The sequence below is a fragment of the Pseudonaja textilis genome, chromosome 5 (assembly GCF_049901715.1).
Source record: "Pseudonaja textilis isolate UNSWEBS1 chromosome 5, rPseTex1.2, whole genome shotgun sequence".
NCBI classification, from domain to species: Eukaryota; Metazoa; Chordata; class Lepidosauria; order Squamata; family Elapidae; genus Pseudonaja; species Pseudonaja textilis.
In genome coordinates, this window is record NC_141994.1 from 19,005,467 (window position 1) to 19,017,654 (window position 12,188).

At 40.2% G+C, this 12,188-nt stretch overlaps 1 protein-coding gene across 1 annotated transcript in view; it reads right to left on the reverse strand.

The window, feature by feature from the left end:
- Positions 1-12,188, reverse strand: part of LRP6 (LDL receptor related protein 6) — a 72,780-nt gene that overhangs the window by 7,475 nt on the left and 53,117 nt on the right. Inside the window, exons 14-20 of the mRNA XM_026702188.2 lie at positions 11,595-11,806; positions 9,535-9,728; positions 6,191-6,400; positions 4,530-4,655; positions 3,384-3,620; positions 2,332-2,442; positions 635-865 (exon numbers count right to left, since the gene is read on the reverse strand). Coding sequence (XP_026557973.1) covers positions 635-865; positions 2,332-2,442; positions 3,384-3,620; positions 4,530-4,655; positions 6,191-6,400; positions 9,535-9,728; positions 11,595-11,806 — 1,321 coding nt within the window. The remainder of the gene's footprint in view (positions 1-634; positions 866-2,331; positions 2,443-3,383; positions 3,621-4,529; positions 4,656-6,190; positions 6,401-9,534; positions 9,729-11,594; positions 11,807-12,188) is intronic.

Below are 12,188 nucleotides of genomic sequence, written 5' to 3' on the forward strand. Positions count from 1 at the left end.
TCACTTAGCAATGGAAGTTACAACAGATCCCCCAAAAGGTACTTATGACCATTTTGATTCGAAGTTCCAATGGTTAGCTCACACCCTGCCCTTCGTGGACAGTGACTTTGCTTAACGGCTGATGTGTTTGCTTAATGACCATCACAAAAAATGTTGTAAATTGAGTTGTTGCATGTGTGTGTCTCAACTAATGACTGTCATGACATAGAACAGAAATGCCAGGCTCTATTATTGTTGTAAGTGGAGGTTTGTATGTCAAACCACTCTAAAAGAGTGTTAGTATTTTTTTAACAGGAAAAAGATAAGTGGAGAAAGGCAACCCTTCAGGCAGGATAAAGATTAATAAAAGGATGCATCATATGAAGTTATCAAGAGTCCGGCTCAACTCAAGCATTGCAAGATGTTTGAAATATTTATTTGCTCTACGATTTCCTGGGTGAGTTGTCGCATCATTGCTTTCCTGGTGTAGTACCTGTGCACCAGGTTGCCAAGTCTACTTTAAAGCGCCTACTATTGTTTTCTGAATCATTTTCCAAGCAGTGAAAAAGGTTGTTAAAAAAACCTGGTTGAGTCATGTCAGCCCATGTTCACGGGCCTATCTCTCGAGGAAGAAGAGAGGAAGTATAAATCTGACCTGGAAGAGATCCGGAAAGGGAGCTTGGGTGAGGCACATAACCCAGAGGCACAGAAGACGGTCCGTGGACAACGTAGTCATTGGTCATTGTTTCTCCATCTCCTTTCATGCGTGGGCACAGCACTCTCTGACAAACGAAGTACATAGCACCAACGACAAAAACCGTAAGGATCACACCTATGATGGAGCCGATTGTATTGGTGGCTGGTGGGGCTGGTTCTTCGGTTGTGTCTAAAAGGAAGGAGAAAAATCAGACTTAAGACAAGATCACAGCTCTGTAAAACTTCTCTATTCCTTAATACCAACAGCACTTACTTTTATACTGCTTTACAGCCCTCTCTAAGTGGTTTACAGAGTCAATTGCCCCTCAACAATCTAGGTCCTCATTTTACCGACCTCGGACGGAAGGAAGGCTGAGTCTACCTTGCGCCTGGTGAGATTCAAACTGCCAAATTGCAGTCAGTCAGCAGAAGTAGCCTGCAGTACTGCACTCTAACCACTGTGCCACATAATGTCTTATGTCTATGTATATTTACCCATTAGTATGGCTGTTTAACTTATTATCCTTTGCATCTTTTCTACAATCTTCTCTAGTGGGCATCATTAGTATGATTGTTATTATTCTGTCATTTTTATGTACACTGACGGTTTATGTACCAGAAAAAATAAATAAAGTATAGTTTAGCACAGCACAGTATTAGCATAGTATTAGTTTAGTATTAGTATAGTATAGCATTAGTACAGTATAGTATGATATTAGTATTAATATTAGTATAGTATTATTCTATTCTGTCCTGTCCTGTCCTATTCATGGTGGCGCAGTGGTTAGAATGCAGGCTAACTCTGCCCACAGCTTGGAGTTTGATCCTGACCGGCTCAAGGTTGACTCAGCCTTCCATTCTTCCGAGGTGGGTAAAATAAGGATCCAAATTGTTGGGGGCAACAGGCTGACTCTGTAAACTGCTTAGAGAGGGCTTGTAAAGCACTGTGAAGCTGCATGTAAGTGCTATTGCTATCCTATCCTATCCTACCCTATCATTTCTATTTCTATTCTAATGTGTTCTAAAATTTGCCCAATTAGAATAGAATTGAATAGAATGGAATAGAATAGAATTCTGTCTTGGCCAATTTGTCTTTGTGCAAATCCTCTCAGTGTACATAAAAGATAAGATACATTCGTCAGGAGTCAAGAATCATAAGTTACAACACTTAATGATAGTCATAGGGTACAATAAGCAATCAAATCATACTAGGAAACTGTCAATATAGATTGTAATTATAATTATATGGAAAGAGGGAAATATTATGAAATAACTGGCCTATTTTACTATATTGATACTTGACAGAAAAACTGAATTTTTGTAAAGCTGAGTATCTTCACACATGAGCAGCCTTCCCCATGATATACAAATTAAAGCAAAATTACAGAGAACAAATCAAACTGTGGGGTCCTTGGTGCTCTCACTCTCCCTTGGTTATTTTCTTGCAGGTGTGTCATTACCCAAATTAGGTAACATCAACAGTACAAATCAAACCAAACACAATCATGTTTAGTTGCACACAGCAGCAAATTTTATCATTTACTTATTTTTGCATGCTGCTGAATAATTCTGATTCCCTGCAGATTACAACAAAATTAAAGACAATGAAACACAACAAAAAATAAAAACATAAAGAAAACATATGGGTATACTTACAGCAGCCCTGTTCATCTGAATTGTCATTACAATCTAGGTTGTGATCGCATTTCTTGTTTTTCCCAATGCACTGACCACTCGCACACCGGAACTGGTCAGTTAAACAAGGCGCTGGAGGACGGAAAACAAATCCGTCATTAATGGACAAGAAAAATCTTTAAAATGGCAAGTTAGGTATTCAACAAAAAAAAAAACATAAGACACCTAACCGCATCAGTGAACGTTTTAGACTGAACAGAAACAACCATTCCTTATCTTGGATCGCCTTTATTATTATATATACCTTATTTTAAAATTTGCAGCTCGCTCTTTATGGTAAAATTTTCCCAGGGAAGTGTATAATGAAAGGTACACTTTCAAAGCCATGATCTGGAGAAACTAAACATGTAAACTAGATTAACAAAGAATTTCAAAAGGGGCGGATGGCTTATTCAGGGTGAAATTGGGCCTCACAGTAAGTTACACGGCTTAGGCTAACACCAGCATTGCAAACAATGCCGGAATTGCATTGCCAAGGAACAAAAAATAAAAAGAAAAACGGAGTCGCTGGCCACAAATGCACAACAACTCCCCCCAGTGGACAAAACTGCCAACTACAACTAGTCCTTAACTTACAACCATAATTGAACCCTGCAATTACAGACAGTCCTCAACTTACAACAGTTCACTTAGTGGCCGTTCCAAGTTACAACAGCACTGAAAAAAGTGATTTACGACCATTTTTCCCAATTACGACTGTTGTAGCATCCCCACGGTCACATGATTTATATTTGGATGCTTGGCAACTGACTCACATTAATGATGGTTGCAGTACCCCAGAGTCACGCGATCCCCTTTTGCGACCTTCTGACAAGCAAAATCAAAGGGGAAAGCCAGATTCACTTAACAACTGTGTCACTCATTTAACACTCCTGTGATCCACTTTACAACTGTGGCAACAAAGTTGGGGGCAAAACTGACTTAATGGCTGTCTTGCTTAGCCATGGGAATTTTGGTCTCAACTGTGGTCGAAAGTTGTAACAATTCCTACTTTGCTCAGGAACGCGGGATACCTTCACATTTCTTTTCGTCGGAGTTATCCTGACAATTTGGTTCTCCGTTGCACAGCAGGGCGGCATCAATACACTGACCGCTCTCACACTGGAACTGAGAGTCGGAGCACAAGGGGCAGTTCTTCTCATCACTGGCATCTTCACACTCCGTGAACCCATCACAACGCCAGGCCACAGGGATGCAGTCAATCTCTCCTGTGTAACAGGTGAACTGCTGCGGGGAGCAAGTTGGAGGCTCTGGCGGGGAGAGGGGGGGGGGAGAAATAACCCTCTACTTTCAGATGCAACCAAAAGAATAAGCGAAGTAGCTGCCTGAATACAGTGAAAAAGTATCTCTGCCCAAGCGGGAGTTACATATCTGGAAAACTGGGACTTGCTGGAAACATGCACGGATTGAACTCTCTCTGCCCATGATCAATGACTCTAGGAGCCCTAGTTGTACATCAACGTACAATAGCAATAGCGCTTAGACTTATATACCGCTTCACGGTGCTTTACAGCCCGCTCTAAGCAGTTACTGTCAGCCTATTGCCCCCAACAATCTGAGTCCTCATTTTACCCACCTTGGAAGGATGGAAGACTGAGTCAAAGCAATATGCTGACTCTGTAAACCGCTTAGAGAAGGCTGTAAAAGGCATTGTGAAGCGGTATATAAATCTCAGTGTTATTGCTATTAACATATGGCATTGTTACAGTAGCCAGGAGACCACAATGCTATTACATAGTAGTAGCTGGGCTTGCTAAGGGTACCAGCCCTATTATAGGACACGCTTGCGCACTTCCCAAAGGGTGCCACAGGAGGATGAGACATGTGGCTCTTCCTGCAGCATCACCCAAGGCTTCCAACCTTTTGCAGAGCTGCCTCGCAAGTGGGAAGGTTCAGAGCCGCCAGGGATTTGCCTGCCCACACAGAGCACCAGCTCATCTCCCCACTGAAGTGGGACCCATCTATCAACTTGCACAGAAGGTGTTTTCGAATTGTTAGCTGGACAGAAACTGAGGTGAGTCGACAGGAGCTCATCCTGCCACGCAGTGCTTGGGCTCGAACCGCTGGTGCTGAGACCATCTCCAGCATCATTAAGCCACGGAGCCACTGCACCTATTTCTACCTAAATCAAGACTACCTTTAAAAAAAAAAAGTCTTACCTCCGCAGGAAAGTTCATCTTCAAGCAGGACTAGATGCATGGGACAGGAGCAACGTGTAGTTCCATCACTTTTTATAATGCAGATATGAGAACAGCCACCATTATCTTGGGAACAGGGGTGCTGTCCTGAAAGAGCATTCACAGATGGTATTTTATATCTCAACCACCTGTTTGCTTGGGCTTTTTTTTATTATATACTGTGATGACATGGGGCGTGACACAAAAAGAACAGTCACAAAAGTAGAATAAATTCCCTTTAATGCCTCCAACTTGGGCCTCAATGTCCAATTATCCTCGACATGATATCAAACTCTTCCAACAAACAGTCTATGAAGAAAGTAAATGCAGTCCAAACCAAAAGTAAAAATTATTAGAAATAAAAAAAACCCAACACAAACCACACTGGAGTCATTAACACAGCAAGCCAGGATAATAAATTGCAGACTTCCACAAGATAACGCAGCAACCACAGTTGGGAAGACAACAAAACCCAGATAAGCCTCGACCAAGATAAAGCAAGTTTTGCTTCCAGCAAAGAGCTTATTTAAAATGCCCCACTTATATCCTGTTCTCCCAGGTAAAACTAATGAAAGGGATCAGGGCCTTTTCCTCTCCCATAAGCCACGTTGCTCCCTTCCCCGTTCCTCTCTGTGTGCCCCTAGGATAAAGAGGGGGTGGCCCTGGGTCTTCCTCTGAAAGCCCAGTCAGACCGTGCCCTTCCCCCGTTTCTTCCACAGCCACCGGAGCCACACTCCCACTCCCACTCCCTGTCAGCTCCTCAATCTCCTCCTCAGAGTCAGACTCCAACGAGGGCATGACATATATTATGGATTTCAGACTGCCTCCTAGGAAACCAAGAGTGGCTCAAAATCTCCACGAAGAGCAGCTCTCCGGTATCAATAATTCTTTGGAAAAGTACAAAATAGTTTAAGCAACCAACATAAAGGCAAACTTTAGCACCAAAACTTCTTTTCAATATCTCGGAATGTAAATGCGAAGCTATCTCTGCATGATGACATTTCTGGGATGTTCTAAAGTCAGTACAGTATCCCAACATGTGTAAGATGGCCATCTTGTCAAACTTAACTGATGCGCTTTCCTTCCAAAGAAAGTTAAACAATAAAAAATAAGCTGCAAATCTAAAATCCCTGGGGGGAAATAAGCTGCAAAATCTAACATTTTCCTGGGGCAAAAATTCTTTCTAGCAATGCCTATCATTCTGATGCAGCCAAAGGCAGATGTTGCTAGGCTGATGCCAAAATTTCATACGGGAAGGAACAAATCACCATGGTTTTAGAACGTTAAAAAACGTTAACTACAATCTAAAAAACTGAAACATGTGAAGTCTCTATGCTGTGAAAAAGCAGAAGTGCTATAGTATCCTAGCCAGGCCATTAAAAGAATAGGTGTAAAGAAAGAGCTGCTTTCTCCAGGTATCTCAGGTACCTGCTAATCTGAGAAATATATTATTTTGCATGGGATCTGCTGTAAATGGAAATCTTCTATTAAACATCAGGAGCTTTTAGACCAGTATTTCTCAAACTTGGCAAATAGGAGATGTGTAATCTTCACTCTCAGAATTCTCCAGCTAATAAATTATAGGGAAACTGTTTTGAGAGAGATAGCATGTAAGTTCTTCTTCAATGTGGTGAAACACTTACGGTATTCCTGCATGTTGAGTTCTTTTACGGCATGGATGTCGCTCAGCTGAGCAATTCGAGCCTGAACCTTTGTACGTCCCTCTTGGCGAGTCATGTCAATTTTCTCAATCATCTGTTGATGACGATCAATCCAGTAAAGCCATTTTTCAAATACGGTCAGGCCTATAGGCTGCAGTATGTTGGAATCTTCTAGTACTATCCGATTTGCACCTTTGAAATGGGGGGGAAAAGGGGGGGAAAACTGAACCAAAACAAAATCTTTGTAACTTCACATACGCTGAGACTGTCTCTTAATGTGAGATGACTAAGCCATAATGCTGAATGAGCTCAATAAAAGGCACAACAGCTGTAAACAAATTTCATACGCTTCAAGTTTATGTTTGGAAATGAAAGGTACCAAAAGATTTGCCTCCTACTCTAATAATACAACATCTCCTAAGCTGATTGCCAGAAGTTTCAACATAAAGACAATATAATTTGCATAACAGATATTAAATTGATGGGGCATCCAGTCACAAGATGCAATGCATAACTTCTATGATTTTAAAAGTGGACTACCCACATCTAGTGCAACAACATCAATATCAGCAACAAATAAAAAGTTCCCGATTTAAGTTGATTAGCATGCATTTCAACAGAAAGTGAAAGGTAAGTATATTTAACATGTATCTAAAATTGATCTGAATGGAACCACACCTGTTCTGAGATATGATAACATCCCTGGGGGGGAGGGGATAATCTTCCTAGCGATGCCTGTCATTCTGATGAATCCAAAAGCAGATGTTGCAAGGCTGATGCCAAATCTCATAGGGGAAGAGGCAAACCCTGCCTCCAGGAAATACGGCTTTGGAGCATTACAAATCACAATGTTATCAACTAAGTTTAACATTACAATCTAAAAAACTGAAACAGGTAAAGTCTCTATGAAATGCTAGAGTGTCCTAGCCAGGCCATTATAAGAATATGTGGGGGGGGAGTCTGCTTTCTCCAGGTATCTCTCACCTGCTAATCTGAGGAAGGAATTCTTGCTACTACACCGTTTCCCCCAAAATACGTCCTATCCTGAAAGTAAGCCCTAGGTTGATTTTTACACATGTGCCCAATCAATATAGGCCCTACCCTCAAAATGAGCCCTAATTAAGATCCTGCTCACTCCAGAGTGGACAGGTAAAAATTAAGCTAGGGTGGGGATGGGGGAATGGAGCTGCCCTACTACTTACCTTTGGACAATTGTAGCTGGATGGCTTCCCCCCAAAATAAGACCTGGTGCCTTTTTCGGTGGCAGTGTGTGTGTGTGTGTGTGTGTGTGTGTAAATAAAAATAAGACAGGGTCTTATAAGACAGGGTCTTATTTTGGGGGAAGCACTGAATCAATACCTGTTCTTCCTCAGAAGATCTTCCCCAAAAGATTCTCCCTCCAAACTCCGGGGATTTTATTCTATGGTATCTTCTACTCTGGGTAGAATTGGGGGCATCTGAAGAATCACTGGGGTCACTCCTAACTCAGAAGTTTGCACTGGTTTGTAAACCTGACTCATCGTCCTTGACAGGGATTGGTGAAAGCGGAGGTTTTACTTTTTTTAAAGGAAAATCAGTGGTTCCAGCTCTCCCACCAATGCAGTAATAACACCCTCTAAATCTCATCCAACCAAACCACAAGAAGTAATTTTCTAACCACAGAATAAGCCTTCCAGAAACCCCAATTATGACTCGCCAGTGTGTTCTATCATACAGAAAGAGAAGAAGAAAAAAAAGAGAGCAAGAGCCTTAGTAAAAATGCTCTTGCGGTTTATTGTAAGGAAAGCAGAGGTGGGAATACAGATAGTCTTTGACTTACAACATTTCACTTAGTGACCGCTTAAAGTTACAAAACAGTGACATATGACCATTTTTCACACTTACAACCTTTGTAGGGTCCCCGTGATCAAAATTCATATGCATGGCAACTGATTCAGACTTACGACCGTTTCCCAAGGTCATGTCATCACCTTTTGACAAGCAAAACAATGGTGAAGCTAGATTCACTTAACAACCATGTTACCAACTTATCAACTGCAGTGATTCCCTTAACATCTGTGGTAAGAATGGTTGTAAAATGAGGCAAAGTTCACTTAACTAATGTTTCATTTAACAACATAAATTTTGGGCTCAATTGTGGTGTATGTTGAGGACTACCTGTATAGGAGAATCCAAACCTGAAATAATTAATAATGAAAAGGAGAAAATGGATTTTTGCAAGCCATAGCTGTTTTTTAAAAATTGCTTGCCCAAGTTGGAAAAAGGATGCCGTAACGCCTAAAGCTCAACTAACTATTCCGGTCAGTTTAATAACACATGGGTTACTGTTTTAATGTCTGTATCAGAATACATACACGCATGTGGTTATTGTACATGAGACTGGTGAATTTCCCTATTTTCTCTGTAATAGGCAGTGCACCAAATTTGAGCCAAGGTAACACAAGAGGAATACACAAGTTGTTACAAAGATAGCTAGGAATCATCCATGGAAAAGCTGCAATTACACCATAATAGGGGAGAGAACAATGCTGGGCTGTATTAGATCTAGTGCCGTGCATTTGGGTTCTTAGATTAGCACAGTAAAACCATGGCATATTCTGGAAAGCATTGCATTACAAGCCCAAGTATAAAAGGAATGTGGTTAGAGCACAACTTTTGTAACAAGCAGTTTTAGTTTAGTTTAGTTTACTTCACTTTATTGTCATTGCACCTTGAACAGTGAAATCAAACACCATCTTCAGTGCACATCATGACCATGACCTTGAAAATAAACACAAACACACATCCTTCACCCTTCACACATTGAACCGGAAACCCCCGACACTACACCAACACATACAGTAGAATTCAAAAGAGCTACTGTCCTGGGATAGAAGCTGTTTTTCAGCCTATTTGTCCTTGTTTTTATTATTCTGTACTGTCTGCCAGATGGTAATAGTTAAAAAAAAAAAAGGGTGCCCAGGATGAGATGGATCTTTGAGAATGTTTGGAACTTTCTTAAGGCAGAAGGAGCTATAAAGCTCTTCCAAAGAGGGAAAAGGGCAACCCATGATCTTCTGGGCAATGACTTTGACCCTCTGGAGTGCTGTCCTTTCTTTCCCCTGTGCAATTGGCAAACCATACAGAGGTGCAGTAAGTTAAAATGCTCTCTATGGTGCAGCGGTAGAAGGTCACCAGCAGTGTTTTAATTCAGTTGCTGTTTTCTGAGCAGCCTCAGGTTGTATAATCTCTGCTAATCTTTGCCACACGGTTTGATTTTCAAAAGGAAGGTATGAAGAAGGCTATTAATTAGGGATGAATTGAAATTTAAAAAACCTTTATCTTACCAGAAAGATCGCTGCTCTCGATTCTCCGCAGGTCAGAGTCTGCCCAGAATAACTTCCCCAAGTTGCTATCAACGGCCAAGGCAACGGGTTTACTCAGACCGCTGGAAAAGAGGACCTCCCGTTCAGTTCCGTCTAACGCTGCCCTCTCAATCTTAGGGGGAGATCTTTCTTGGAGATTGGTGAAATACATGTACCTGCAAAACGAAAGACAATCAAGTTATTTCATGCGTGGCCTTTGTTTCCTGTCCCCCCCACTGAATCAGCAGACTGGATATTGTTGGACTGCTTGTGGATGCAGGTAGGAGAACATTAACTAAAAAGGACGTAAGCGGTGGTAGCAAACATCTGGTTTTGAAATAATTGAATGTGGTGCACATTGGGTGGGAGGCTATAAGAAAATCAGAAGCTCAAGGTTGAATAAAGCTTCTGGAAAAAGACAATTCCACACTATTGCCAAAGAAGCTGCTTGGAGTTACATGGAATTCAACTTTTTATGTTATTTAAAACTAATTAAAAACACAACCAAGAAAGTTTGCATCCAATTTTCCAAAGTTTTGATGGATCAGGGTTACTTAGTGTTCACAGTCTGAAATGCAGATAATCTTTGATGTCAATATTTTTTTTAAAAAATAATTGTATTGTTGTATTTGAAAAATAAACAGAAAAGCTGCATGTTAAAAAGCAGTTAATATCTTAATCTGTTAATTATGACTGCATACATAATTTTAAGCTCTCATTAACGAAATACAGTACATTAACTAGAGCTTAAAACGCCACCAACTGTTCTGGGTTTTCTCCCCCTTCACTTTCTAGCAGGAAGAATGTTTAAATTTTTAAAATATTCTGTAGTTTACAAAAATGTGAGACTAAATAGTTCCTAAACATTTTATTTTATCCTTCTGCTTCTATAAAGATTAGGAAGCTGCTTGATTTATGGAGGATTCTCCTACTCATTTATTTTAATCTGTATTGCACACACTATTTACAAAATTCTGCTACATATAATCCTTTAGTTTCATAGATGAAGACACCGTTAAAATTCTTAAGATGTTATAAAACAATTTCACATTTCTGTACTGATTTATTATTACAATTATGTGCTCTCTTTATTACAAATATTGCACCACTGATTTTAACTTGTTTATTCCATGTTTTCCTGGACCTATTTTTATTTTGTGTAATATAGTTTAAATCAGGGGTGTCAAACTCCAGATCCGTGGGGTACTAAAATCCGTCCCACGGGGTTGGCCTGGAAATATCAAGGGACCGGCCCGCGGTGACTCTGGTGGCTAAAACAGCCTGCATGTGCCCCCCTGCGCCTCGTTTTCACCCTCCATGGTCTCCTGTGGCACTCTGCCGACCGAAACCAGGCTGTAAACTGAGCCCAAAACTGTCCAAAAACCAGGCCCAAAACTAGCAATGCACCGCTGGCCCGCAGAGGAGTACAACAGTGCTGATCTGGCCCTCAAAGAAATCCAGTTTGACACCCTGGTTTAAATCAAGTGTTTTTCGAACTTAGCAACTTTAAGACGTGTGGACTTCAAGTCCCAGAATTTCCCAGACAGCATGGTGAGGGAATGGAACTGTTAAGGAATTTAGGAAAGTAATAAAAAAATATTCCCACTCTTTTAAGTTTGACAAATTTGAAAAGGGATATAAAAAAACTTTTTTTTTTTGTTCACAATTTTCCCTTCTTTCTCTCATGGCTTCCTAAATGCTGGTGCTCCTTGAAGTTTCTAGAAATCAAAAGTGAAAATTAAAAAAAATTGTACCAATTCCTAAGAGTTGTTCCTTGCTTTTCCTCATGATTTACATACCTGAACTAAAATGTGCACAACCATTAAAGGCATTTCATTCGTTTAGATAACGCACATTTTAGAATGTGAGTGTTAGCGCCTCAGGATTTATATTGTGATATTGATTTTCTTTAACACATTCAAACATAAATCGGTTGACATGGCACAGCAGAAAACAAGACCAGGAGAAAAGATAAAATCAAGAGATAAAAGGATCTGGAGCTGGAATGTCTATAAACATTTCCCATCCTGCAACCCGCTTACCCCTTCTCTGGATTCACAACAATAGCTCTGGGCCGATCCTGTTCGTTTTTCAACACCACGCCCATCAATCGTCCATCCAGGCGTGTGACGTTGATAACGTTTGTGGCTTCACAAGTCCAGTAAATGTAACGGCTATAAATATCAATACTCAGATCATATGGCTGGATATCTGGATTTTGGTTGGGGACAGGACTCATCACAATGGTAGAACTCTGGAATGAAGGTGCAAGATACAGGATGCTTCAAGGACTCCATCAGAAACAAACTGGAACTTGACACAGACCTACTTAGTTTATTATAGAAATTATAATAAATTATAAACAAATTATAGAATAATAAATTATATAATAAATTATAAACATATTATAGAACTCTGCCATTCTCCCAACCTGGTATCTCTCCATATATATATATATATATATATATATATATATATATATATATATATATATATATATATATTATATTTATATTTATATTTTATATATTTATATTTATATTTATATTTAGACAGTCCCACCAGCTAGCATACACAATGATCAGTAGTGGTAAAGGACAATAAAGTTTGTTATTGTTTGTTCTTCTTCACTGAAG